The sequence below is a fragment of the Lichenostomus cassidix genome, chromosome 3 (assembly GCF_008360975.1).
Source record: "Lichenostomus cassidix isolate B80296 chromosome 3, HeHo_3.0, whole genome shotgun sequence".
Lineage (NCBI taxonomy): Eukaryota > Metazoa > Chordata > Aves > Passeriformes > Meliphagidae > Lichenostomus > Lichenostomus cassidix.
In genome coordinates this window covers 35,505,087-35,533,080 of record NC_139483.1, presented here as the reverse complement: position 1 = coordinate 35,533,080, position 27,994 = coordinate 35,505,087, and the positions used below count along the sequence as shown (strand labels likewise).

Below are 27,994 nucleotides of genomic sequence, written 5' to 3'. Positions count from 1 at the left end.
GCCGCTGGCAGGCGGCCGGGGCTGCACGGCGGCGGCGGCGGCGGGCGGAGCGGCGCGGCACACGCGGCGGCAGCTCCCTCCGCAGCCCCGCGCCTCCCCAGCCCCGCCGCCGCCGCACCGGGCATGGCCGCCCCCCGCCGCCGCGCCCCGCGATAGCCCCACGAGCCGCCGCGTCGCCGAGGTGAGCAGGGGGCAGGGGACAGCGCGCGGCGGGGACACGCAGCCCCCCAGCCCGGCCGGCCCCCTTTCCCCGCCGCCGCCCCGGCCGCAGGGGGACCGGCGGGGCTCCGCGGAGCGTCCCCTCCGGGGCCGGCCGGGAGGTGAGGTGGGGGGAAGGCGAGCGCCCCGTGGCCGTGGCCGCCCGGGGAGCACTGGGGCTCGGGGTGGTCCCAAACCCCGGGGGCGGGAGGTGGGGGACAGGCGCGGCGAGCCGCAGCGGCGCGGCATCCCCCGGGTTCCCATCCCTGCCCCCGGACCCAGTCCGGAGGGGTCCCGATAGCCTTCAGACTAGGGGCAGTGCCTGATGCTCCACGTCCTGGGGATGTCCCTGGTAGTCCCCAGCCGCACAGAGGTCCCTAATACCCACGAGAGGGAGGTTAATAGACTCCGGGGGCGTCCTCGCAGCACCTGGAGGTCTGGTAGCCTTTAGCCCGGCCAGGCAGAGGCGGAGGAGTGGGGCGGAGGGAGCTACCTCGCCCGTGTCCTGGTGATCCAAAGCCAGGCCTGCCCAGGTGGGAGCTGCTCACACCTCTCCTGGGCACCAGCTGCCACCCAGGATGCCAGGGTCCAGGGCGACCCCGGGCGTTCTGCTGGGAGTAGCACCCATGGGGTGGCTGCGTCAGGAGGTCTGAGAGGCTGTGCCTCGAGTGGGTAGCTGTGGGGGAAAACCAGCCTTTGCAATGACATGTGGTTGGAGGTTATGCTTCTCACAGCCCTGAAGGAACATGATACTCATTCTCCAGCCCTAAATTATTTTATAAGTTTCATAGCAATTGCTTCACCCTCCCCTGAAATGCAGCAGCTGTTTGCCACTGCCCTGTGTTTAGGGCAGGAGGCGAAGGAAGGTCCTGCAAGCAGGGTGTCAAGGGGACTGTGGGGAGGAAGGATACTGCAATCCATGGTGGGATTTGGCTGGGGTAGTGACATATAACATCCTGTAGCCCCTTTGAAAATGCTGCATCTTTCATTGGTGATGGTTTGTTTGCTGGACAGATGCTTCAAGCAACATCATTGCTTTCATGAGCTATTTTGCCTGGTCCAGGCAGCTGAAGCTCTTAGCAGGGACTCTGACACCTCTTCCTGCAATGCATGTGTACGTGTAGGTGGGTGGGAGGACTTATGTCCCCATCTTAGAAGTCTCTCACACAGCTATGGACCAAACCTTCCAGAGCTAAAGAGTCAAGCTGAAAGCAGAATGGCCCCTGTTCATCACACCCACGCAGCTGGATAGAGTATGCGCCATACCCTCACCATTCTCCTAAAAGAACTGTTTAACCCCTCCCATCTCATTACAGTAATATATTTATGATATCACCCTCGAATTTCCTGCCCTTAACAACCCCAGAAGGCTGGGAGGGAATGAAGCATTTTTGGAAAGTATTTAGTGCTACTTCAAGAGGGCAGGAGGCAGTCGGAAAATAGATGGGTACGGGAACCTTTGGCTCACGGGGCTCTCTGCAGGACAGCCGAGGAAAAGGACTGCACCTAGTGAGAGGTGTATGTTTGCCTTTCCTGCCTGGGGCTGCAGCCCAGCTCTAGTGCCTGTTGCTTCACTCTCTTGCTTGGACAATGAAAGAAGGCTGCTGTTTACTGCCTGATCCTCTGCTAGATCTGCTTGACTCCCTGCTCTCCTGCAGGGCTTGAATAGCAGCCTGGGCACTGTGAAAAACACTCAGCCCATCTATTCATTCCAATGTGCACAGAAGAGACCTTATTTAACACAAAGCTGAAACCTCTTAGATCTAGGGAGGGAAGATGAAGGTCCCCACAGCTGGGTTGGTATTTCTGGAGGTTTCTGCTCTCTTGACAGCAGCTACCAGGGGCAAGTGCTCCAAGATGCAGTGTAACAGCCTGAGCTATTACACACTCAGGATTGAGTGTGCACACTCGGTTCTCCTGTACACACATTTTCAAAAGCTTTTTAATTCTTAGTGCCCCAATGCTGACTTAGAGGAAGGAGTCTGGAAGGACAGAGGGGAGTGTGGTGACAAGTCTGTATAAAACTGGATGTTTAAACTCAAAACTCCCAGGTAGCGGAGAGGAAGGGATGTGTGAAGTAAAGCTGTGGTGTCAGCCATGGGATTTTGCTGAGCTTGCTGTTTTTCACTCTGTAGGTGTTCATCTCGGTGGGGCCACACTGACCATGCTCAGGAGCTTCTGTCTCCAGCTCATGTCCTTGATTTGGATCCTCTTGGCCCATCACCAGCTTGTGCAAGGTGAGTCTCTGTAGACATGGGTCCTTCTCTTTCATATCCATCTTTCCAAACCTGTACTTGGCATTGCTGAAGTCTCCTCAGTTTTCCATGCAAAATAGAGATGGTCTGACCTGGAAGAGCAGAAAATGCTGCTCAGTCATTAATCACCTGGGGTGTGACTGAAGGTGCCTTAAAAACCCTTGCCCACAGGGGTGGCAGTGCCTGGGCAGACTGGCAGTGGATGTCCCTGATGGCCCTGATGTCCCTGATGCTCTGTCTCTCTCAATTAGGGTGAATGGGGTCCTGAACCAATGAGCCTGTTCAGGGGGAAGAAGGTCCCAAGAGTGAGCAGCTAATCCTGGATCCAATGCGACAAAATCCTTTCCCAAAGATTAGTTTACTCTATCCCTGCTCTGGATAAGCAATGAATTCCCAAAGCCATGTGCCAGGAGAGATTGTTACAAATAGGAAGGGTGACGATACCCAGGCTTGGGGCTGAGCAGTGCCAGGATGCTGCTCCAGCTCCACAGTGACTGGTTTTGGCATGCTCTTACCCTAAATGGTGGGACCTGCTGCCTCACTGCAGCAAAATTGCATGCACAGGGGATTTCTTCCCCTGCCTGCTTTCCTAAGCAGCACAAAATGCTGCTTGCCAAAGCCTGAGCACATCTCTTGGCATGAGGGCTTTCACCTGTTTTGGTCCAGGATGGGAGGACTCAGTCAGGTAAGGACATTTACCTCCTGGTCCTGGCCTGGGATTGCACAAGGCTTCTGGAGAACCCCCCTGCTTCTTGACATTTGCTCTAGTTCTACTGCTCATGGAGCCAAAGTGAACCAGCTCCCTGTGCAAAGATGCAAGCAAGTGATGGGGGATAGGGGAAGGTGGAGATGAAAGGGAACACCTGGAACGAAGGAGAGGATGAGAAGTGGCACAGAGAGGCCATGGCTCAGTTACAGCTTCTGTGGCTTTTAAATAAATAAACAGAACTGGATACCTGACCCCATGTGATGCCAAGTCCTGCTTCCCTGTGCTGGAAGGGGGGTGCTGGCAGCTGGGTCCTGGAAGAGGGCAGGAGCCCCAGTCAGACCACTCTGTGCCAATAGCTGTCCTTGGGGATGGCGACATCCTGGGAGATAAAGAAGAACCATTCTTTCCATTTCCATCCTTTGTACCCTTTGCAGTACCTGGCCCTGAGCTTCCCCACCATACTTGCTGCAAGACTGTGGGACCAAGGTCCCAGGTGGGTCAGTCCCTATTACACAGGTTGTCTTAATGCATGGGCAACCCCAGCTCTCGCCCAGAAGGGCACAAAACCTAAGGGAGGCAGAAGAGAGAAGGTGGGGAAAATGGCCAGAGACTGGGCAGTTTTGAAGCAGAGCCCCATTTCTCAAAAAAGACAGTGCTATTGTTTCTTGGATTACTGTGAAATCCCCATTTCTTGTGTGGCATCCAGCCAGTGAAAGGAAGGTCCCCCACCTTTACAGTTCTGGGGAAGGGTAGGCTGAGCACTTAAGGAAAAACTCAGGGCCGTGGGCAGATCTGGAATCATCTGTAGTCTCTGCTTAACCCATCTCCACATCGCTTGCCTTGTAGGGGATAACTGCAGTGAGCGCTGTAATCTCGCCCACGGCAGCTGTGACCAGGATGGGAAGTGCAGGTATGGCTTGTCTTTGGCTCTCTGCTGCTCCTGACTGTAACTGCTCTCCCTCCCTTGATGCTGTGTTCCTGGTGCCTACACCCCTGCCCAGAGCTGAAGCACCTTCTCCTCCACTGACCCACAACTGGAATCAACGATTCTGTTCTCTTCTTTCCTGACACCCTCAGGAGCAGGAGGTTTTGATACCTCAGCCTCTTGCTGGTTCCCTCTAGCCTTTGCTCCAGTGCTTTCAGGGTCCCCACCTTCACACACTGACCAGTGTTATTCTGCTGAGCCCCTTTTTGTCTAGCGGGGAGCCTAGGACAGCCCAGCTGTGCCTGGGTGATGGGAAGCAGCCTTCAGGCTCAGATATGATGGGGAAAGTCATCAGGCAGCAGGGCAGGCATGGGGGGTGGCCAGCTTGCTTGGCCTCCTCGCTGATTGAGGTGGAGGTGCTCTCCCTGGAGGCATGGAAGAGAAGAGCTGCCAGCATCCATGTAACTGAGGGCTTCAGGGATCCACTCTCAGAAGCCTGAGCTGTGGAGATCTCTGGATGTTTTCATAAAGGATTTATCAGCAAGCTGTGAGCTACTGCAGCAAAAGTGCATATGTGGTACTTGGCATCCCAGCTCCAGCTGGTGCCCAAATCCCACAGGGTCAAAGCTCAGAGCCTGACCCTGCACTTCAGCCTGGGAAGCACCCATATAACTGCTCTGGGCTGCCACAGTCCCACTGCCTATTGTCCCCTTGTAGGACCATCTGGAGCCCCCATCCTACAAGGCAGCAGCAGGAGGCAAAGGCTGCTTTGGGCTGGCTGGGACACCTGTAGCTGCAAGGGGACAAACTGCCCAACGCCACTCTGTTCTCGCCATAGCATGGTCAGCCCCCTTTCACAGGATAGCCCCGAGTCTCACCTCACCTGGGCCACTTGTCCTTGCTGACTGCCACATCAGGCACTGTCCAGCTCTGGTTTTGCTGGGCTCCCATTTGCAGCTGCATAGAGCTCCTCCCTGAGCCCTTTTGGCAGCTGTGGCTGGTTGGGGCAGCACGGTGTTGCAAAGCCCTGGTGAGAGAGGCCACACGTCACCATGTGGCAGGTGTCCCAGCTGCAGATCTTTCTGCACAAGAGTTGCCGCTGCAGATTTCAGGCCTCCAGAGCATTTGCTGAACCTTGCAGCTTGGCAGTGCCTCAAAATCACCTTAAACTCAGGGAGACTGGGCTGCTTACCTGGCCCCCTCCCTGGCAATTTTCAGGTTGGAGAAGGGGAAGAGTTGATGGCACCTGCTCCCTGCAGGTACTGGGGGGTAGGGATGTCCACATCTCTCTGCTCAGGGCTGTCTAGGTATGAAAGTGTTTCTCCAGACTCTATCAGGCACATGATATCACCTCTATTGCCATCAAAATGCTTTCAATCAACATACATATATGTATATATTTAACAATTTTCCTCATTCCTCAGCTCTTTGCAACAAAATACAGTGACAACAGCCAGCCCAGGTTTGAAAGTGCAGCCTTGGGCAAGCCCAAAATAGCTGCAGTCACCACACATTGTGCTGAAATGAGCCCCAGCCACGAAAATGAACTCCCTTCCTTATTCTAGAAGCTGTGTTGTTTTTGTTAGGTTTAATTTCATGCTGGTTTGAGTATAGCTTTTATTGTGGCTTGGTGCCACCTCCTCTCATTTCTCATCTTGTTATCACTTGCTTTCCCCCTTGGAGCTGGCAGGTCTGAGGGATGCCTGCCACTGGAGCAATGCAGCTTGGCTTAACTTAGTCATTACCACTGCCCTGCTCTTCTAGGGCCAGAAGACTCGTTGTGTGCTCAGGTTTTCCCATTGTACTGCCCTTGTGAGCTGGCTGATAAGTCTATTCTGTGCACCAGCCATAGCAAGCAAGGTTTCACAGCTGGATTACAGTGCACTCCAGACAAAAAATGACACACATTGTAATGCAGAGGGGAGCAGTGAAACACATGAAGCTCAGCGGCCTCTTGTCCCTTTCCCTCAGGAAGTTCAGGGTTAGGGGTGGGCTTTTCTCTGCCTGTCAGAGTGGCTGCATGCTGCGGGAGGAACAGGAATCGCTGACCTAATGCAGTGGCAATACAAAGCAACTGGCTGGAGGAGAGTGGAGGGACACGGGCAGTGAAAGTGAAACTGCTGAGCTCTGTTGCTGGCCACTCACCTCACCCTCCCTGGCTGCAGAGGGTGAGTCTACTCATGTTCCATCTGCTTGGACAGATGAGATGCCAGTACTTACGTCCTCTGGAGGAGGGAGCCAACAGGTCCATGGGGCCTTTGGGAGGGTTTCTGAGTGCTGCTGTATCTGTGGGAACTCTGCCCAGCATGCAGCCAGCTTTTCTGCAGCCCCTGCTTGGATTTGATTGTGCCCTGTCCTCCTGCAGGTGCGATCCAGGCTGGGAGGGCGAATACTGCGAGGAGTGTGTGCGTATGCCGGGGTGTCTTCATGGGACATGCCACCAGCCTTGGCAGTGCATCTGTCATACTGGCTGGGCTGGCAAGTTCTGTGACAAAGGTGAGTCGTGAGCTGGACATTCCAGCCTTTGGTGCTGAGGGCAGAAGCCCAGCACATGCTGCATGGATGTGTGAGCCAGCATAGCCAATGTAGCCAGAAGCCACCTGGGTAATGCCGTTTTGGGAGAGGGGATGTTGCCTGGCTGCCACAGCTGGGACCATTGCCTTCCTGCAAAAGAGGTCAGGCTGCTGGCACTTGCTTCCTGGCTGCATGGCAAGAGCTGGCATGACACTGATCAGCCTCAGGAAATGGAGCAGATGAACTCACTACATTTTCCATGCCGAGTCAGGACTCCCAGCAGCATCCCCTGCTTTCCCCAAGGCTTTCTGCCTTCAGCAGGTGGCTGGTGGACTCCCCTTCTCCAGCCCCAGAGACTCGTCTGTACCACGGGGTCTCCACTGGTTGGACAGTTAGCATGCACAGCATTTTCACAACCACTTCTGTTGCTGCAGGTGCCCATTGGACAAGACAAGGGAGAAGCTCCTGCCATTTTTCCATCCCCGGGGTTTGATGGGTTGTGTTTGCACTGAGTTGGCCACATCAACACTCTTTTCTCCCTGATTTACACCACTTTTTTCCCCCTCAGACATACACATCTGCGAGCACCAGTCCCCATGCCAGAACGGGGCACAGTGCATCTACGATCGAGATGGGGAGTATTCCTGCTTGTGTCCAGAAGGTTTCCACGGGAAGGATTGTGAGATGAAGACAGGGCCATGTGAGAAGGCAGGGTGAGGCACTGCAGTGAGATTAGCAGACAGCATTAACTTTGGGTCACACACTGCCAAGTGGAGGCCCAGCTTGGCTGTTATCTGTGAATTTCCATACACGAATGGAGTTAAGCCAAAATCATCTTTGGCTTTGGTTTAGCAGTGTTCGGTGCATGGTCCCACTGGGGCAAGGGCTTTGTTGCAATCTGAACAGATTCCTATCCCTCACTGCTGTAGGTGTGATGAGCTGACATCCATAATGCCTTTGGGGAGCATCAGGAGTGCATGTTTCCTCTTCAGATCATTTGGCTGAAGACCTTCCCTGGGGGGTGGTGGGCTCATGCACAGCCATAGCCTTTGAGGAGATCCCATGGCCTCTCACTCAAGGAGACAGAAACTCTCACCCAGTCTTCTCCTTGAGATAGCTGTCCCCATGGAATGAGCTGGACACACTGACCATGCAAGCACCTCTGTGTGTTTACCTTCCTGGGGCGGGGGAAGCTGCTTGGTCTCCAGGGCCATGACCTATCCTTGCTCTCTCCCCACAGGTCTCCATGCAAGAACGGTGGGCAGTGTCAAGACGAAAATGGCTTTGCAAGCAACTTCACCTGCCGGTGTCTGGCCGGCTTTGTGGGGGCTCTCTGTGAGCACGACGTGGATGACTGCCTGATGCAACCCTGTGCCAACGGGGCCACCTGCCACGACGGCGTCAACCGCTTCTCCTGCCAGTGCCAGGTGGGCTTTGAAGGGCGGTTCTGCACCATCAACATCAATGATTGTGCCAGCCAGCCGTGCAAAAATGGGGCAAAGTGCTATGACCGCATCAATGACTATGACTGCTTGTGTCCTGACCGTTTCACTGGCAAAACCTGCGAGATCTCCGTCCCTGAGCCCACCTGGTCTCCTCCCTACCACCCTGCAAACCGTGAGAATGGCGGGGCTGTGAAAAGCACCACTAGTGAGATGCCGGGGGTGACGCAGCCAGAGCCTGTCAGGACTGTGGTCACGGGGCGGCGCGTGGCCAACCACAGCGAGAAAGAGCCGGGGGGAGGGTTGTTGAAAATCTCTGTGAAGGAGGTGGTGACCCAAAGGGACTCAGGGCTGAGTGAAGCCCAGCTGGTGACAGTGCTGGTGTTCGGGGTGCTGACAGCAGTGCTGGTCCTCATCACTGTCCTGCTAATGCTGAGGAACTGGCAGAGAGGCCGTCAGAGGTCGAACTGGTGCCAAAGCCCTTCACAGGCTGCCAGAAAGCTCCAAGACCAGGAGTGTCAGGTGGGCATGCTCAACACCATCTTAATTGAGCCAAGGAAGACCACAGAGCTGTGAGCTGTGGGGACTCTGAACCAGGCCCTGGCAGGTCATCATGCTGGCAAACCCCACGAACTGCACTCTGTGGAGCTACACCAGCACTGACTGGGCAGCGGGGAAGGGCTCCCAGGGCAGCAAACACATCAATGAAACCCTGGGTGTTGAGCACTGGTGTGATGGCCCTGCCTGGGTCTGAGCTGTCTCCTGTCTGGCTTGCTCAGCTGGCACTCATGGGCATCTGAAAGCAGGGCAATGTTGGGCCAGCCCTGCAGGGGAGTTATGGTGTGCTGCTTGCAGCAGCCTGTGCCATGCAAGCGCCGGTATCATCCGACACAAGCACTCAGAAACAGGACAGGTAGTGCTAAGGAGGGCACAGCCCTCTTGCAAGCCCAAATACTGCCAGGCCCTTTGTAACTCCTCTCTGTGACTACTGAAAGGGGCTTTATCCTCATTTCTGCTGGTATTGGGATGCTTCTTTTGGGGCCTTTGGGACAGTTGTGGCTGCATGGGTCTCCCTGCCACAGTACTGTATGAGGTAGTTCCTGGCTGTTTCTGGAGGCTGTCATTTCAGATGCCATGTCCCTAGGGAGTGAGCAAACACCCTTGCTCCTTGGCCTTGTGGTTCTGTGAGCCAGTTCAAAGAGACTTTGAAAATCATTAGAGGTCTCTCCTCATGCCCCTCCTCTGTCCTGGCTGATGCCCCCTCCTCTTGCTGTCAGACTTGGGGTTACAAACATGTTCTGTACTTTCCTCCTGATGATCCAGGGGTCTTTTTGACCCACTTACCAAGCCGTCCTTTCTGGTCTGGCCACAAATGACCAAGCTCCTTTGCCTCTGCAGTGTGCACTTGCGCTTCACTGTTTGCTCTCCTCTGGGGTCCTCTGGGCCTGGGCTGGTCCTTCTCATATGTCGTCACAGGTGAAGCTGGAGATGGACGAGGCTCTGCTGTGGCTGATTCAGGAGCAATACAGGATCCAGGTCCTCCTTTCCTCTCCCATTCACTCTGAGGCAGGCAGCTGGCTCTAACCTCAAATCAGTCATTGCAGTGTTTCTCGATACAACAAAGGCTAAACTCCCCACAGTGGATGTGAGGACAAGCCACTGAGCCTGGGATGAACATAGGAAGCAGACACAAAACTGCCTTCACCATTGCTAAAGCACAGCTAAGAGGCAGTAGATGGTCAGGTCACTTAGCCTTCGAAGGCCCTGAATCCCAGGCCCAGGCATTTCTGTACCTCCTCATGGATAGAGGGCTAAGCAGGGCGGCAAAAACCCCCACAACCCAAACCCTACTACTGGCTTGTAGGGCTGCAGAGCTGGGTTCAAGGTGGTGTGAAGTGAGCCAAGAAGTGATCGCTCAGGCTGGAGGGAGACCTGGGAGAGGGGACTGGAGCTTCATCAGAAAGATTATTTTTTTAATACATGGATGGATGATGTACCTTTATCAAATAAAACAAGTACAAGCCCAGAAACAGCGTATCAGAGAATCATAAAACAATTTAGGTTGCAAGGGGACCTCTGAACATCAACCTCCTGCTCTCAGCAGGTCCAAGTAGATCAGGTTACTGAGCAACTTGTTCTTGATGAGTATCTCAATCGCTTTCCTCAAGAATGCAAACCCAGACTGTGGTACAGGAGTTATCCTGCCTTATTCTCCATCTGCAGGGATGGGGATGGCACCTACAGCCTCAGGGAAAGGAATGGCACCTACCTCAGGACAGCATAGCAAAGGTGTGGGATAGGCATTGCCTTAAGAGTGTTGGGGAGAAGGGGAAAACCCAAGACTGAGTCCAAGGTGCCCACTGCAAGAGCAAGATCTTAAAACTGGAAGCAGCTGTGGGTTTGTGCAGCTGGGAGCAGGGCAGGAGGGATAGAGAATTTCCCTCAAAGGAGTGGTCTTGAAATAAACTAGCCTTAGAGGCCTTTAATGCAATTGCATTCTGGCCCCTTCAGGGGAAGGCCTTCTCCACTGAAAGCAAGAGGAAAAGCAGCAAGGTCACTGGGTGCAACCTTCCGAGCTTGAAAAGGCTTTCTGGAAGTAGTAGAGAGGAGGTAGGTTGTCTTTGTGAAGAGAGGGCACCATTCTTATATCTCATGAAGAAATACGTGTCTGGTGAGGAAAGGGGCCAAGAACCTGAATAACAGCTTCACGAGGATATTTCCACTTTATTTTACATTGCATATGCGAGACTAAGTCTCAAACTAGGAGTTACTGATTCTTCAGTGAGTAGAAAATCCCTCTGTAATCTCAAAGGGAAGCTCTGGAGTGGAGCAGTATCCCACCAACCAGGGTTTCATTACTCTAAACAGCAGGTCACATCTTCCCTATTAAAGGGAAGGCCACAGTGCCATGCTCCCATCCCTGAGGGAACACAGCTACTGCCTGCAGGCAGGAAGAAGTCCTTCCCTCACCTCAGCAGCTCCTGGCCCTGCAGGGAGGAGGTGAGAGGAAAGCCAGGCATGGAGCTGGAAGGGCTGCCTGGGCTCAGCCCAGGAGGGAGGTCATTGCTGCCTGCTGTGCAGGAGGTGCTGGAACAAGGAGCCATCTTTCTGGCTTAGGTGGGCAGGTGAATCCAGCTCTGCCACTCTCCCAGCTTGCATCACCAGCACACGGTCTGAGTCCAGGATGGTGTTCAGCCTGTGGACAAATGCGAGGACACATGTTGGTGGACCTAAGGAGAAGCCCTGGATACTGTTTCCCCTGCTGTTAAGGGTGGCCCAAGACATGCCCAGCACTAGGAGCTGTGGAGGATCTCCCTCTGCACTCAAGGTCACAATGCAGTGCAGCTCCCTGAGCCTCTGCTCACTGCTGAAATGCACCACCTCTTAGGAGGGCATGGGGATGCCTTCCAGTTGGGCATGGCAGGGCACCAGGAGCACAGAGGGAAGTTCTGTGGGGGGGAAGCTCAGAGCACGCCTGATTCTGGGGTTGCACAAAATGTCTCCATCCCCACAGGGGTTAGTGAGTGGCTTCCATTCGTCCCAACATTTCCTCAACTGCCATCTCCCAAGGGCAGCAGAAATGGACTTGTGCATCAGCTTTTATTCCCCTGCAGTCTGGCATCTTTGCTTATGCCACAACCACTAGTGGAGTTGTTGCCAGACAGCCAACAGGACCCACTGCACACATACATGCCCAGGTCTGCCCAGACTGCCAGCAGAGCAACAACCTCTGGCCCTGGGTAGGGAAGACAGGACAGCAGGAATGTCTTTGCACACTCATGCACTGTACAGTGTGAAACTACAGCCTTACAAAGGTGCAAGTCACAAGGAAGACACTGCACAAGATTTGAGCAGGTAAAAGGCATTATGGAGTTTAGAATTCTAAATGGAGTTACACATTCATCTCCAAGAGAGTGCAGGCTCTGGAAATTACTTGGAGGGGCAAGAGACAAGTACAGAGTCACCTCCCATCCTAGATTTCATCCGAATGGCATGGAAGAACCATAGATACAAACACACCTCATCATCACCTCTCTCTCCTTTCTGCTCCCCTATTGCTCTTCACATCAAAGGAAGAGGGGCTGGGGCCATCTTCAGCTCAGTCTTGCTGCCTTGCCTTCTGCCACTCCTTCCTCTGCTGGTTCTCCTCTTTAATTACTCCCCCATCAAAGGTGGCCTCCCCACACCCAACCCAAACACATATCTCAGCCCACAGTGCCCTTGCACTTCTACTCTATTTATGCCTAACAACCCTAGCGTAGGAACCACATTCCCTTCACACCCCTCCTGCCTCCCTCCTACATAATGTATTTAACAAGACCCACTTGATTCACTTGCCAGGCCTAGCCCACCCTGCCTGTCATCCATCACTCCCACTTCTGTGCAGCAGGACACCAGCCCCTGCCACCTGTTCATTTGATTTTTATTTTTGTGGTAACCTCTGTGCTTTGAAAACACCCTCCATGCAATTGCATAACCCTCCTCCAAATTCTCCTCCACTTGGCAAGAGTAAGAGCAAAGAACACTGCCTAATGCTGATCCATCCCTTCTCTGTGGTAATCATGTTTTGCCCTCTGATCCTCTGGCTGCAACCATCCACTGACTCTACCCTTACACTAAATCTCTCAGATGTGGGGCAATCACTGTTGTCCTGTCCTGCCTAGGCAATGTCTATCTTGCTGGTATCAGGTGCAGGCTGGGGCTAAAACTCAGGATTTTGGAGAACAGAACTATCCAGAGCTGGCTGCAGCCGTTCGCTGCCATCTGTCCTGCACTGCCCTCTACCGAGCCAGGGACACCTGCTCCTCCCCGGTCTCCACATCACCCCTTTCTACGGGATAGTTCCCCATACTCCTCGCCCTAATTTGGCAGAACCACAAGGCGCAATTCACCCGCCCCACCGATCCCAGCAGGCAGTGCCCAGGAAGAGAAATCTGTGATATGATGTGGCATTTTGCCCTTTGCTAACACCAGCTTCTGGGTACAACATTTTCCCCTTTTCACACCCAGTTGTTCCCAGGACCCAGCAGAAAAGGGAAAAGGCAAGGTCCAGCTTTGGCACTTGAAAAACCTTTCCACAGAGACCTCCCTGCTCAGCATGAGGCCCAGGCATGGCATGTGCAGCCACCTCTCCCTGTGAGTGGTAGGATGACTTCAGGCACAGAGTGCTGCTTCCTCCATACCTGTGAGCAATCGTCAAAACAGTTTTGTCAGCAAAGCGCTGGCGGATGGTCTGCTGCAGCAGCTGGTCTGTCTTCTCATCCACACTGGCTGTGGCCTCATCGATGCACAGCACCTGCCGGGGACAGAGAGTGAAGGGAGCTCCCAAGCACCACAGCAGAGACCCCAATCCCTGCCTAGAGACAGCCTGAGAAGTTAGCACAGGATGTCTATTCCCATTACACCTCCAACTCTGCAGTGCTCTCCTCTGCTGTCCCCAGACAGCCACCAGCAGCTCACCCTCCCCCCTTCTCTGATGAAGGCAGTGCACTCACCTTGGCCTGCGTCAGAAGGGCTCTGGCTAGACACATCAGCTGCCTCTGTCCCACAGACAGATTCTTTCCCCTCTCTCCCAGCTCACTCTCCAGTCCACCTGCAGGGATCAACATCAGCAGTCACCTGCACCATATGCACAGAGCCCCCAACAGCTCCACCAGTCCAAGGTTTTCCCAGTAGCACACAAAATCTCAATTCTGCTCGGGCCCAGGCCTTAGGAACTGGAGCCTTTACACTTAGACACAAGCAACATCTGGCACAGTTCCCTTGGAACTAAGACCTGGCTTATTGCTCAGGAACTTCTCTAACACCCACTGAAGCCTCCTCTCACCAGCAAGATTCTGCCACCCAATCCATCACCTGCCAGTCCATTTGCCTCTAAATGTCAGAGAATGCCACTGGGTCCTAGCATGACCTTGCCTAACCCATTCCCTACTGCATCCCCCTGGTCTCTTTTCCTCAGGTCCTTGCCTGAGCTAAGGCCTTTTCTCCTGTCCCAGAACCAGCACTCATCAGCTGCTTCTCACTGGTGTCCAACTCACCCATCTGAGTAACAGCATCCCACAGGTGGCACTGCTCTAGCACCTCGTGCAGTTCAGCATCTGTGTGTTTTCCCTGGGGGTCCAAGTTTTCTCTGATGGAGCCACTGAACAAAAATGGATCCTGCGGGATGATGGCCAGCCTAGATCTGCAAGCAAATGAGAACTGAGGGCTCATGGGATGGGTTCTGCAGAAAAGCAAAGGTCTGCTATTTCTTTTTTCATGGGGTGTCTTAGCTTGCTACAAATCTTACAGGCACAGTGACATGGGTCACATATTCAGCCTGGTTTCCTTAGCACAACTGTTGAGAAACAACAGAGGAACTCATAAAAAGCTGCCACAATCAGAAGAGGGTGCCACAACAGGGAGTCCCCTCACTCTTTACTTTGGCATCCAGCCACTGACAGGTCTCAGCCACCAGCCCCATCAGCAACCCTTCACTCTGCTCAGCCATACCTCAGCTCCTCCAAGCCCACCAGCTGGCTGCCAATACCATCCAGGAGAATCTGGCCTGATTTCAGCTCCACCATACGGAAAAGGGCCAAGAAAAGGCTGGATTTCCCAGATCCTGTGCGACCCACAATCCCCAGCTTCTCTCCAGGGTAAACAGTGAAGCTCACACCATCAAGTGCATTAGGCAAGCCTGCTCTGTATGCCATGACCACTTGCTGGAACTCCACAAGCCCCTGGCTTGGCCAGTCAGCAGGAACCTAAGAGGGATACCCAGGTGAGAAAGCATATGGTAATGACTGATTGTCATCTTCAGCATCACCTCCCCACAATCCAAGCCCCATCCCTCCCTTTAGATGGTTGTCTGGCTTCTGAGCAGAACTAACACACAGCCCAGTCCCACCTCCAGCCCACTCCTAGGCTTGTTTTTCTGTCTCAGCTTGTATCTAGCACTCATTCTGCTTCCCTACTCCTTCCCATCACTCCAGCCTTCATCAATTACTGCCAGAGATTCATCCTCCCCAGGAAATACACTGGTAAAAGATGAGTGATCGAGGTGGTTTCCGTGGTGAGGGTCCTCTATCCACTCACTGGAACCCTGTGATCTCCCCTGGGGGCAAGTGCAGGCCACAGAGCCAGAAGATGGGCCAGTACTTGAGAACGTATTTGAGCTTTTACCTGGACCAATCTATCCTGGGGCTCCATGGGGATGTCTGTGGTATACTCCTCTGTCCGCTCCACACTCACCATCATGATCTCTGTGTGAGTGAAACTGGAAATGAGGCCTGAGAGCAGGTTTGTGACAGACAGGGCATACGAGAGTGCCAGGCCCACAAGTCCTGTGAGGACAAAAGCATAAGCGAGAATGTCACTGACAGGGAAGAAGCTGGCATCCTGGTGGGCAGAAAAAAAGACAAAGGAAAAGTCAGGACTCTGGAGTCTGGGGTCACACTTGAGGTTGGGGACACACAGGAGCAGAGACAGGAGCTGAAGCACTACACTGAGGGTGACTTGCATAGGGACAGAGAGCAGGAGCTCTGGATCTTACCCCAGTCTAGAAAATGTGTAGCTGTGGGCTGGGAGAGGAGAAGCCCCTTGACCACAGCCTAGGAGTGGACATAGATCAATCCCTGGCAGCCTACCTGGATTTCCCAGCTGCTTCTGGTGCTGGATGATGGCAATTCCTGCAATAGCAGTGACCACAGCAACCCCAATCATCTGCAAGCGGATATCCAGCCACTCCATCACTGTGTTGCTGGCAAAGAGGCAGCGCTGGTTCTGCTCCAGACGCAGCTGATTCTCCAACTCAAACCTGTCAGGTACACAACAGAGGTTTGCACCACTCAAATTCTGCTCCTGCTGCCCCAAAACAAGGACATTCCAGCCACCCCATAACCATTGCCACACAGGAGAGCCTTGGCCTATACAACCAGAGCTCTCTCTGTATGCTCAGGCTTTCTGCTCACCTCTTTGTTGCCCGCATGGCTCTGATGCTGCTCAGCCCTGAGAGGGTCTCTGAGAAGTGGGTGTAAATGGGAGACAGGGTGACACTGTAAAGGCGCTTGAGCTCCCGGGACGTGAATCGGTAATAGCGTTGAATGAAGAAGTAGATTACGGTCAGAGGGAGTAAAACCAGACCAATCCAAGGGAGGCCACAGGTGATTATCACCAGCATGCCCAAGAGCCCGTAGATGTTGGCCAGGAAGATGTTGAGGATAAATGGCAGGCTGTCATCCACGCAGTACAGGTCTGAGGAGAAGCGGTTCAGGATCCGGCCTGTCGGTGTGGTGTCAAAGAAGGTGACTGTGGCCTGGCAATAAGGGAACCAGAAAGTAAGAGCCAGTCAGCTGCAGTGAGATCCAACCACAGAATAGTGTGCAGGAGAGCACCACCAAGGAGGACAGATAAGGCCACAACGTGCTGGCCACCACAACCCACTTCCTTTCCTCATCTGGAGAAGAAACCACAGCCTCCACAGCATTCACTAGCAGCCGAACAACTCACACTGTTTGCATGCTAAAAGGAAGCATTCCTTCAATAGCAAACGGCAGACAGATACCAAGAGAGCAGTCATTCAGATGCCATACTGGTCCAACAGTGGCGAGGCAAATCTATCCTCTAATCCAAACTTCCAATCCCCTAATCCTGACTCTAGCCTGAGGACCCAAGAAGCCCAAAACATAAAGAAAGTTAACTGGCACATGCCGGCATCAGCCCTAGATCTTTCTTAATGACACCTTCCAATCTCATCTGAACCTGAACTCATGATCCTGCAAAAGCTACTTTGACTTGACTGGCCCTTATCTTGGCTATACATCTAAGCCTAATGAGTGAACAGATGAAGGTGGGAGCCATAAAACACCCTCCCATGGAAAAAACAGGACCCATTTTGAACCCCAGCTCATTGGGCCCTTGTGCTGGCTGTGGTGAAGGCCTTTTTGAATACAGTCCTACCAGCAAATACCAACAAACCTTAATCTATCTTCCACACCCTTACTCCCAGCTCTGAGAAGAATGTCAGCTTGCAGAAGCCTCAGCCTGCTCTGGACTTTGTGCCCATTACCTTTAGAACCCTTTGGAGCAGTCGGTCATGAATGACAGCAGCAGCACGGAGAGTGCCATAAGCAAAGAGGAATGCCCGAATAATGGTGAAGAGGGAGTTGGCCCCTGCAATGCTCCCATAAACTATCAGGAAGAATTTCACATCCACTGAGCCATTGGAAGGGGCTGGGGTGTTGTCCAGATCTTGAATGGGGGAACTGGAAAAAACAATGAGGAAGATTAGGAATCTGCCAATGTCCTCCTGACAGTAAACTCACAGACAGGGCATGAGAACCCAAGAGCATACTCAAGGGAAAATCAGAATACTTTAGCCTGATACTCCTGTTATACCCCTTTGGTATGTTGGGACAAATACTCTGATTATTACGCAGCTAAGGGTCTTCCATCAGCCCCAGGCAGAAGCCTTTTGGGGAAATCATCAGATCAGAGATTTTGATTCTGTTTGTCAAAGCAGCCACACACATTCCCTGAAGTGAGGTGGTCAGTTTATCGATTTCTGCTCTCAAGGATCTTCACAGGAAATACACTTAAGGGCATTTCCAGCTTCCTTTGGCACCTCCAGACTAGATTCACTTACACAAGCCCAGCAGTGGAGAAGAGAAGCAGCTCTGGGGAAGGCAGGGAAGCTGAGTGGGCCATCCCAGAAGTGTTTGCTGTCTGGGACATGCTGGAGATCCAGTATGACAACCACCAATCTGAGATATTTCTGGATGCTACAGAGAAAGACAGACTATGTAAAGAGGAATTCAGCTTTTGAATCAACAAATATGAAGCAGACAAGCTGGAGGGGAAGCTACTGGACAACTTTTGCAAAGTCTCAATGCCCAGTCTAGTCTTCCCCCTGTTAGTAGTAGAGTAGGAGCAAGGGAACAGCTTTGAGCTGCAGCAGCTATAGAGCACTGCTAGAGATACAGTAATGCAACTGCAGCAGCCAAACGCCAGGCACAGTTTCCACATGTGCCTCCTGCCTACTAAAGTAGCTCCTTGACTTACTTTAATTTGGGAAAGAGAAAAGGTTTCTCCCTGCTACAGGGAGAGTGTTTAAATCCCTGGCGTCTTTCCTTGTGGACTCCAGACAATGAGGGAATGAGAGGAGAGGAGAGGAGAGGAGAGGAGAGGAGAGGAGAGGAGAGGAGAGGAGAGGAGAGGAGAGGAATGTCTAAGGAGAGATGTACTACTGGGTCACTGCCTCACCTTGCATCAGGAACAGTGAGAAGAGGATTGATATTGCCAAGCAGCTGCCCATTGCCAGCCAATAGGCCTTGTACACCTGAAAAGCCACTGCCCCTTCTTTCTTCTCTTCCTCCTTCTGGATGAGATTCTTGGTTTGGGTTGATTCTTCTGCCTCTGTATCTAAGGCCTCTTCCTGTCCCTGTTCATTAGGGGCTGTGGGAATGGATGCAAAAGCAAAGGTCAGTGCAGTGTTAAATTCTTCCTGCAGCTGCTCCTCACGGTGAACAGAGCAAATCTAAACTATGAGGGAGACTTTTTTTTCCCTCCTCTCTCCTCTTTCAAGACAGGTGCACCAACCGTGGCTATTCTTCATCCAAAACTGGACTACAACTGTAACAACTGGTTCAAATACTGCTCCAGACCAATACTCAATGATATGCAGGCCTCCTGTCCCTCTGTGTATACACCACCCACATATCAGCACTGCCACAGCAGAGCAACATGGTGGGAGTTCTGCTCTAAGGCCAGCCGCTGTCAGGTACAGGTTCTGTCTGGATGGTCAGCTGAGCTGTGCTGGCCCAGCTGCCACCCTCAAGCTCATCAGGAACAGACCTTTATCCTTATGCCTCTTGTCTATATCCTTGAACTTGGGGAAGGCTTCAACAAGTGGCAGGATATCAGCTGGTGTGCCTGCAAAGAGAGATGTGCAAATCCTTCAGCATCTGTGAAGAAAAGGTGACAACTCACTGCCTCTTGCCCTGAAACGACCCAGTTTTGTTCTATCATAACATTCCCTACATTATGCAGCAACTGCACCCTTGAAGGCTCCGCTCCATTCAACTGCTATGTCCTTCTAACTCATCAGCTCCCCACATCTAGGGCTGTCCTGTTTTATCTGTACATCTGCACATTCTCTTCCACCCCATCTTTGCCCACATGCAGTGTCCTCAGTGTCCTCTTTTGTCAGTGGGTTCCCCACTAGTTAAGCCTAATCCCCTCAAGGCATTCCAAGACACAGGCACAAGTGAATGCCTGAGAAGACAGACAGTGTACCTGTCTTAACTATCCTGCCATTGTCCATCAACAACAAGGCATCAGCCTTCTCCAAAAGCTCTGTCCTGTGGGTGCAAAGGACCCTGGTCTTATCTTTGAGAACTCCAAGAATGCATTTCCGCATTATATGGTTGGCTACATCTGCATCAACAGCAGCCACGGGATCATCAAGGAGGTAAACATCTTTCTCCTGGGAGGGGGACAAAAGAAAAAAGGATACAGCTGCTGGAGCAGGCAGTGCTGTAGATAAAAGTCCAAGTGCCTCCGTGTGGCAGCACCCTTAGGCTAGCACTATGTGCTTTAAAGACATGCTGCTAGAGCTCACTGCCCAGCTGAGTGCTTCCAGCCTCTTTATATTTCACTTGGCACCAGGCATGACCTGCCACACTGTAACTCCTTTATTACTTACCTGGTAAACGGCTCTGGCAAGGGCTATTCGAGCCTTCTGTCCCCCACTGAGTGTCACACCATTTTCACCCACCTCTGTCTGGTCACCTGCTGGTAAAATCTGAAATATTCAAGAAAATCATTTAGAAAGGGACAGGAAACTGCTGGGGATCCAAAACCAGGACAGAGGGGTCCCTCTTCAGTCTCTGGCAGTAATTTCTAAGGCTGACACCTCACCAACAGTTAAACAATGCAACAGTCTATACACTGGTTCTACAGACAACTGGGTGGCTTTTTTTTAGCCCAATGAAAATCTCTTACACTCCAGAATAGGGTGGTCACATCTGAACTATCCATTGAGAGCAATTTCTGGTCCAAGATAATGGCACATCATAATTTTCTGTAAGAACAAGAGCTGTGCCTGCATCAAAATTATGTCAGGGTCCTTCCAAACAGTTTAGCAGTAAAAACTACCAAGTTTCAGTTTGGTAGCATAGGCATATTCTACTAAATCTCACATAAAAATCTTGCCTTTACACAGTATTTATAGCTCCAGCCAAAACAAACAGGAGCTGCTAGAGCTTGGGACTTCAGAAAATCAGGCATCAGCTTATAAACTGGGAGAAGGCTAGCTTCCTACCATATATACAGCCAGATTTACTGGCTAATACAGTCATAAATCTCAAATTTAGAATATGTGTATTACTGACAGGAGCACTGACTTAGCCCTTCCAGGTCCCAAAGAAGTTGCTTCTGATCCCCCAGGAAAAAGCATCAGCTGCTGATAGGTTCTGCCTGAAAAACCCAACGGCCATGAGCTCTGCAAGAACAACTCCTTTCCCCAGGATGAAGAGCTTTTGGCTCAGCAGCGGCAGAAACCATCTAAAGTGCTACAAGAGTGAACGTCACACCTTAAAGAAGTATGGGGATGCCAGGAATTATGTGGTCTTGGTAATCAGAGCAACACTGTGTGACTGGGACATTGGAAAAGCAGTCTGTGCCCTGAAAGAATAAAGACTGATCCTAGTGAGACTCAGGATGGATGCAAAAGCTTGTAAGAAGGCCCAGGCAGGTTTACAGTCTAGGCACTTACATTTAGGTCCTCAGAGAGGGCACAGGCCTCCAGCACCTCCGCATACAGCCTGGCATCATATTCCCGGCCAAAAAGGATGTTTTCACGGACAGTGGTAAACTGTATCCAAGGCTCCTGTGTGGCCAGACCAAAGCCTTGCTCCAGGTCACAAACATACACCCGTCCACCTTGTCTGCAAGCACACCAGAGGTGGGTGTAAAGGGCAACAAAGGAAAACTGTTGGCAGATCAAAATGGCCTACAAGTTGGGATAGCACTGGACAGTCCCTACCTGCCATGGCATGGAGGGACCAGGCAGGGAAGAGTGTTTAGGCTACTTACTTAATGAGTTCTCCAGTGATGGCTGCCAGCAGAGAGCTTTTGCCAGAGCCGACCTTCCCAACAACCCCAAGGAGCATTCCCTGCAAAGGAAAATAAGAGAAGCAACCTGATGTGCTAATGCAGGTTAGCTTGTCCAGATTTCTTGAGCCACACGTAGCCTGTAAGGAAGCTGCCTGCTAGGAGTATGTCACACGTTCAGCAGCACAGTTAGGTACAGTTGTCAGGTATACCAGACTCCTGATATGACAGGACACAGATTTGCAAGGAGTGTTAACTCTAGGGCCCTGCTCTGTTCCCTGCCCAGTTGTCTCCTGCAGCAATAACAGAAAGCAGAGGCAACTAGCTCATCTCCTGTCTGTAAGCCATGGATGACCTCTAGCACCTTTCAGCTCTGAGATGTAGTATGTGTCCTGTGCCTCTTGACCAAGAGAAGATTTTGATGCACAGCTCCTAAACTCAGGAAAACACGCCATCTCTGCTCCATTATTTCTAGTTTCCAGTATTTCTTCTCTAGTGCCATTCTTCTGTGTTACATCCTGTGTCCTTGCTCACCTTTCTCACTGACAGGTTCTCAATGTGCAGTTGCAGAGTGCCTGTGGATGAGGGCTGCCTGCTGCTTTCCTCAAGTGGCACCCACGAGAAGTCTGCACATCGCATCTCCATGGCAGTAGCAGCATCTGACGGGCTATCTACAAGTGAAAAGCAGAACAGCAAAGCACTGTTATCAGAAGACCAGAAAATTAAAGGCATCTGGCATCACAAATACCATCAGCTTTGTTCCCAGATGCATGAGACCACGGATGAGGCACTGCATGATGTCCCTGACCCAACTACATAATCAGACTCTTGCCTATTGACTTGCCCTTAAACTTATACATCCCTTCTTCCAACCCTCCTGCTTTCAGGTCACACCAGACACACAGGGCTGTCAGGGAGACACTGTAAATATATAACCTGGTTTTATTATTGCTGAAGGTAAAAAAAAAAGGCAGGGCTCTGGCAAAAGGCAATGAAAGAAGGGAGCTACTATGGCTCTCAGAAGAGAGGCAGCCACTCAAGACTTTCTGCCAGGCAAAACCAAGTTTGTTGATGGCTTCAGTGTCAGAAGAGCTTTGGTCAGAGGACAGAGCTGCTTGTTCTACTGGGACACTAATGGCTCTGTGGGGACAAGCAGTGGCTTTTTGTGGGTAAAGTGGAATGTTATAGCCTTGTCTCCAGCTTTCCACAGAAATTAAAAGAAATTAAGTCTATCTACTCAGCCTGCACCCAACTGAACATCCTGAATCACAGGGTGACAGCCAGCTGCTCTCCAGTATTGCCCCTGGAGTTCACACCTCAGCTCTCTGCCCTGAATGTCTGCTGACCAGAGTCTCAAGCCTGGCAGCTTCCAGGACCATTACCTAGTGCATAGTAAGCTTCCAGGTCCTGGTCCATGAGTTCAAGGAATTGCTGGATTCGATCCAGGGAAACTTTGGCCTCCAAGATTGCATTCAACACCCATGGGAAGCTGTTGAGGGGTAGAATAAGCATCTCAACAAGGGCCAGTGCTGTGAACACCTGCATGGGTAAGCAAAGAGCCATGAGTTGGAGCCAGTACCTCCCTTGCATCCTCCGAACAGCTTCACCAGTGAGAGCCTGAAGAGCTGTGCAGAGACACGGGCTGGGTTTATTTCCCAGAGAAGATGCCTCAGGACTGCAGTCCCACTGCAGGCTGTCTTCTGCACAAGACAAGTTTGGAGCTCTCCCTACTACCTACTCACCTTTGCGGCAGTGAGCTGGTGACCCAACAGAACATAGGTGACAAAGATGGCAATGGAGACAACAACAGGCAGTGCTGCCCACATGTAGACACACAGAGCATCCAGGTAACTGACAGCCCGTGACTTCTCCAGCTCTTTAGCCCGGCAGGCATTTATCTTGGTGCTGAAGTGCTTCTCCCAGGTATAAAACTTGATCACACGAATGCCAGATAGGAACTCTGTCATTAGCTGCAGGCAATGAGGAAAAGAGCATCAAGCAAACACTGCCCAGGCAGCCAGGACTGTGGCTGAGTGTGCAGTTGTCTCCTGCTAAGGGTCAGGCTAGAGATGCCAGGAACCACTTATTGCTAACAGACATAAATAACAGCTACTGGAAGCTTTGTGCTCATCCATCCCACCAGCTTCTTCAGCCACCAGTGCTGTGTACAACTAAGGAAAAGGCAAAATATTACACTACTTTCCAAGGGAAAGATGAGCAACACAGGTGAAGGGATGTGTGGAATTGCCAGCTTCAGCATGGATACCATTTACTTGTGTTGACCTGATAGTGTCTTGAGATAACACCTGACTCTCAGGAGTGGTCCTGCCCTCACACAGCTAGTCTGTATCCAGCGCCTGGCTGGCTCACTTCCCGAACTCTGGTGTCCCTGCAGGATGCAGTCCTCTCATTTCTGCTCTCAGGTCAGCATACACAGAGCAAGCTGTGTCTCTGCCCAATATTAAAGAAAACAAGAGAGACTTCATTCAGCAAACCAGTCTTAAAACAGTTGGAGAAAGTTCAGCACAATCAGATGCAACTAGATGCACCTTCTGTTGGGAAAATAAGTATTTTTAAAGCTGCCAGCAGTTCTGACAGGGAGTTGATTTATGTTTCATGTTTCCAAAGCATGAGTGAAACTGCAGTCCCCCCAAATTAGAGATAAAATGCTAAAAGATGGGAATCAAATGCCTGACATGGGGTGAGGAGTGAGATGGCACTGCAAATATGCAAAAAGCAGTGGAAAAGATGACTGAGAGTGCCAAGCCTGGAGCCATAAGAATTACACCCATGATTACATCCATTGCTTTTGTCCAGACTGCAAGCCACTTTACCATTGATGGCATCACTGGAGCAACAGAATGGATGCACACCTAGAGGACGGCATCGGGAGTCTTACCTTAACTACTACACACAGAAACGAAACTTGCAAGGGAACCTAAATTAGCCCAGGCAACAAGACAAGCATTAAAGGTTCACGATCTTATGGGTTCATGATCAGGGTGAAACTGCATCACCCTGAAACACTTTTGACCCAAGCGTGTGTGTTTGTGCACCTTCTAGCATTTTTCTCAACAGCTATGATTCAATTAATCTGCCTTGGATCATGACAAGTGCCCAAGAAGCCAATGTTCTGGGACAAACAGGGAAAAAATACAAACTCAGAGAGATACCACTGCCCCTCACCTTGACTCGTGTGTCCTTGTGTTTCAACATCTTCTCACTGTTCATCACGATGTGGTTAGCTATGATCTTGTTGATGGGCACAAGCAGCAGTGCCAGGGCCACACCTCCCAGAAAGGCTACCCCCACTTGCTGGTAGAGCAGGTAGAGGGTAATGGCAAGCTGCACAGGCAGGCTCCACAACTCATGGAAGCTGCGGCAGAAGTTGACCAACCTACCGGTGTCCGTGCTCATGAAGTTGACAATTTCCCCCACAGTGAAGCGGGCAAGGCTGGCGCTGCTGACACGCAGAGCCTTGCGGTAGATGGCGGAGATGACGGCGGCCCGCACCATCAGCATCATCTTGTTCATCTCATAGCTGAACTGGTTCCGCAAGAGAGCACCCAGGAAGGAGCCAGCAAAGAGCCCAAGGGCATACAGCACCCCGTGGCTCAGGGGCTCCTGCCGTGACTCCATGAAATTCACCAGCAAGTTCAGAAGCAGAGGACCTGTAAAATCCAACAGACTGCCAGCCAGCTTGAGAAGTCCAAGGGTGTAGAAACGAAGCCCAAAGGCCGCATGAAGGACTGCCAAGAGGCGCACGGCTCTCTGGGTATGGTGAGGGCTGTCTGAAGCATCACTACTGCCATCACCTTCAGCAATGATTGGGGTGGTAAGAGACACTGTCTCCTCCTCTGCTTGGTGAAGAGCTGCCTTCTTCTGCCAGCAAGAGTAGAACCGCTCACAGACCCTGGCAGCCTGCAGCTGGCGAGGAAGCATGTAAACATCCTGTGGCTGGTTCAGCTTCTGCTGGTAGCCACGCTGCATAAGGGGGTTCATCCAGATGTAAAAGAAGCGCGACAGCCAGCTCTCACCATCTTCTGCCACTCTCTGCTGCTCAGGCACTGGGATCTCTGGCTCTGAGATGGGTTGGTCTTGCTGCCAGGAGCTATTGATGGAGAAGAAGTCTTGCCTGCCAACAGTGGGGAAGAGGTAGCTGACCACATAGGCAAGCAGAGAGGCCAGCTGCACACAGAGAATGGCGAACCTGGAGGAGGCACCAGGGTGGGCAGTGGACCAAGCTGTCCCACTCTGGCAGTACCACACCAGGGTGATGATGAAGGAAGGTAGGGGCAAGAGAGTGAGGAGAGCCAGGGCTGCAGGGCCCCTGGTAAAGCCATGAATGGACCTGCAGAGCATGAGAAGAGAGGAGCCATGCACCAGCCATGCCAGGGCAGCAGTGCCATTGGCCAGCACTTCCAAGTACACAGGGCCCAGCTCCTGCTGGGAAATGGTGGCTGGGATGGTATCAGCAAGGAATAGGCCAGCAAGTACGAAGGAGGTAGTGATTCTCCATCCCCAGCTTGGCCTGCAAGGCACACCGGAGCCAGACCTTGAGGAAGAAAGAGCAGTGAAATAAATTATGGTTGAAATTCCACTACCTCTCAGTTAGTACTACCCTTTCTTCCTCTTCTCTTTCCCCTGTTTATACATCCACTCTTATTTAACCTTCTAGATACATCTTCCTAGATTTGTAACTTTTTCTGACTGTAGGCATTGCTAAACTACATCAGGTCAATACGGCCCACTCTTTGGTCAATACCAGAAATTTAGATGCTACCAAAGAATAGCATTTCTTTACAGAAATTTGTCTTCAAGCTATATTTTGTGGTCAAATTAGACTCCAATCCTTGAGGAGTAACAGCAAAAAAAAAGTTTATTTAATCCCTCCAACACAAAATTTGGATTATGAAATTCTCTGTGTCATATCTCTGATCCTTTATTTCTCTGTCTATGGGATATTCTAGAAACATTATTTTATCACTATTAATTTCAGTGATGCTGTGCTTGTAAAGTCTCTAATCCCTTGCCGATCAAACTCTTCATTATCACGTGATTCTTTGTGGCCTTTCAGTATCAGTGAATGTTGACATGTTTATGGATTTCAGAAGAAGGTAAACAGAAAAAACATTTCAGGTTTCTCTGAACTCCTTATTGCCTTATATACATCTTCTATGCCACCTTGGATTTATATCCCCTCCCAGAATACTTCCAGTTTCCCCAATCTTCATTCACTGAAATAGTTTTTAATTACTTTCTGTGATTTTATGCCCACAATCCCCTCTGTTCTTTCTGCATTCCTTTCTGTACACTGTACTCTGAATTAAGACGGATGCTGACAAATATAATAGCATTATAATATTGTGTCCTTCCCTAATTACATACTCAGCACATTATAGGAAGATACAATTTCCAGCCTTTCCACCCCACCTCCAGTCCTGCATAATAATCAAGAGCCAGACAAGTTGGTTGTCATACCTCGGAGTGCCAAGGAAGCAGGCACTGACCACTGCAAGGATCACATGAGGAATCACATTTAATGTCAGCTGGTTAAAGCAATGACCAACGCTGCCATGAACCCACACAGGGAGTGGATCTTCTGGGCTGGTCCCACACAAACCAGCCAGGATGTTCTCCATCCTTTGCTGGTAATTCAGTGTGAGAGACAGGATGTCCTAGGGTAAAGAAAAAGTAGCAGGAGGTAAAAACATAAGAAGTACAACCCCAGTCCACGATGGAGTGTAATAAGAAATTAACAAAGAGCTAGAAGCAACTTCCTGGGTCATAGTCCAAGCCTGGCTATTGTGCACTCGCTATCATATAATCTACTTCGTAGAATGATCAAGCTCCAGCTTAAAATAAATGATGTTGTTTATTACCTTAAGTCACCCCGGGACAGCAGTGCCCTGTGAATTTGAAGCTTTCTTATTTCCAGGCTGATTTTTTTCCCATGGCGAGTTTATCCTCTCTAAGTGGTACAAGGGAAGTATTTTCCCTCCTATAGATCGGTATGAAAAATATTTTGAGCTGCTTAAACAATAACCTATTCATTGTATCTCCATGTCCGCAACACTTCCCACCACACGCGGCACTCCTTAAGACCGCGTGTAACATGAAACATCCCCCAGATGGCAGGGGAGGAGTCTGGTGCCCATCCTGAAAAGCAGGCTACACACGGCTAGACACGAAAAGCTCTAAGCTACACACGACTGGCGAACCAGCCCCCTGCGAAGGCCTCGGCTACACAATGATTTCTGCCCGCCCCAGCCCGTCCCATCTCCAGCCCGGGGCCGGCTGAGCGCCCCAGGGCAGGCGCCGCACCGAGCTCGGCACGCAGGCGGGGGCACTGCAGCACCGCAGCTCGCACCCCGGCACACGCCTGGGCCGCGGCCAGCCCGGGGAGCTCGCAGCCGTGCCGGGGGCGGGCGCTGCAGCCGCCACGTAGCCGGTGACAGGCGGGCCCCCCGGCCTGCCCCCGGCCTGCCCCCCGGCCTGCCCCCCGGCCTGCCCCCCGGCCTGCCCCCCGCCTGCCTCCCCCGCCGCCCCGCGCACCTCAGCGCCCGGCAGCCAGCCCCCGCGCGCCCCCTGGCGGCCAGGAGGACGCGCCGCAGCCCCGGCGGGGAGGGGCGGGGCGATGGGGCGGAGCGAGAGGCGAGGGCGAGGGAAAGCCAAAAAGCCAATGCGGCTCGCACAGCGCGCTCAGACTGCTGCCCTCTGGCTTAAAAATATCAATTACCCACACTAAAAAGCAGTCCTCAGCCACGAACCAGCGTGATTGGCCCCAGAATTCCTCTAGTTCCTTCCTGACGATCGTATCCCTCCCCTCCTTCTCCTATCCTGTTTGTCTCACAGCATC

General features: G+C 51.9%; 2 protein-coding genes across 5 annotated transcripts; one reads left to right on the top strand and one right to left on the bottom strand.

Annotated features, from left to right (window-relative positions):
• The first annotated feature begins 44 nt into the window (after nt 1-44).
• Nucleotides 45-10,073, top strand: DLK2 (delta like non-canonical Notch ligand 2). Of its 2 annotated transcripts, XM_085055285.1 has the most exons (6): nt 45-181; nt 2,334-2,435; nt 4,009-4,072; nt 6,453-6,583; nt 7,170-7,314; nt 7,842-10,073. In XM_085055285.1, the coding sequence occupies exons 2-6, from the start codon at nt 2,363-2,365 to the stop codon at nt 8,617-8,619; spliced, it is 1,191 nt and encodes a 396-aa protein (XP_084911411.1). In that variant the 5' UTR covers nt 45-181; nt 2,334-2,362; the 3' UTR covers nt 8,620-10,073. The 2 variants fall into 2 exon arrangements, with proteins under 2 accessions (XP_084911411.1, XP_084911410.1); XM_085055284.1 differs by lacking the exon at nt 45-181 and having other exon boundaries at nt 797-2,435.
• Nucleotides 10,074-10,747: 674 nt separating this feature from the next.
• ABCC10 (ATP binding cassette subfamily C member 10) lies at nt 10,748-27,626 on the bottom strand. 3 transcript variants are annotated; one of them, XM_085055281.1, is made up of 23 exons: nt 27,506-27,626; nt 27,018-27,136; nt 26,617-26,813; nt 24,322-25,690; nt 22,878-23,105; nt 22,518-22,674; nt 21,670-21,806; nt 21,118-21,197; nt 20,798-20,969; nt 19,727-19,825; nt 19,318-19,507; nt 18,877-18,954; nt 18,286-18,477; nt 17,669-17,804; nt 17,093-17,288; nt 15,996-16,339; nt 15,672-15,841; nt 15,208-15,368; nt 14,536-14,789; nt 14,082-14,227; nt 13,539-13,636; nt 13,227-13,339; nt 10,748-11,239 (listed from the first exon to the last, which is right to left on the bottom strand). In XM_085055281.1, the coding sequence occupies exons 3-23, from the start codon at nt 26,775-26,777 to the stop codon at nt 11,104-11,106; spliced, it is 4,617 nt and encodes a 1,538-aa protein (XP_084911407.1). In that variant the 5' UTR covers nt 26,778-26,813; nt 27,018-27,136; nt 27,506-27,626; the 3' UTR covers nt 10,748-11,103. The 3 variants fall into 3 exon arrangements, with proteins under 3 accessions (XP_084911407.1, XP_084911408.1, XP_084911409.1); XM_085055282.1 differs by lacking the exon at nt 19,727-19,825; XM_085055283.1 differs by lacking the exon at nt 27,018-27,136 and having other exon boundaries at nt 27,506-27,614.
• Nucleotides 27,627-27,994: the final 368 nt, after the last annotated feature.

Coding starts and splice junctions, on each gene's coding strand:
- DLK2 (XM_085055284.1), top strand. CDS start 2,267: ATGTGTGAAGTAAAGCTGTGGTGTCAGCCATGGGATTTTGCTGAGCTT. Junction 2,436..4,008: donor CCATCACCAGCTTGTGCAAG/GTGAGTCTCTGT, acceptor CTTGCCTTGTAG/GGGATAACTGCAGTGAGCGC. Junction 6,584..7,169: donor TGGCAAGTTCTGTGACAAAG/GTGAGTCGTGAG, acceptor TTTCCCCCTCAG/ACATACACATCTGCGAGCAC.
- ABCC10 (XM_085055281.1), bottom strand. CDS start 26,777: ATGGAGAACATCCTGGCTGGTTTGTGTGGGACCAGCCCAGAAGATCCA. Junction 19,826..20,797: donor CCCTCTCTGAGGACCTAAAT/GTAAGTGCCTAG, acceptor TGAATATTTCAG/ATTTTACCAGCAGGTGACCA. Junction 15,369..15,671: donor GAAGCAGCTGGGAAATCCAG/GTAGGCTGCCAG, acceptor TTGTCCTCACAG/GACTTGTGGGCCTGGCACTC.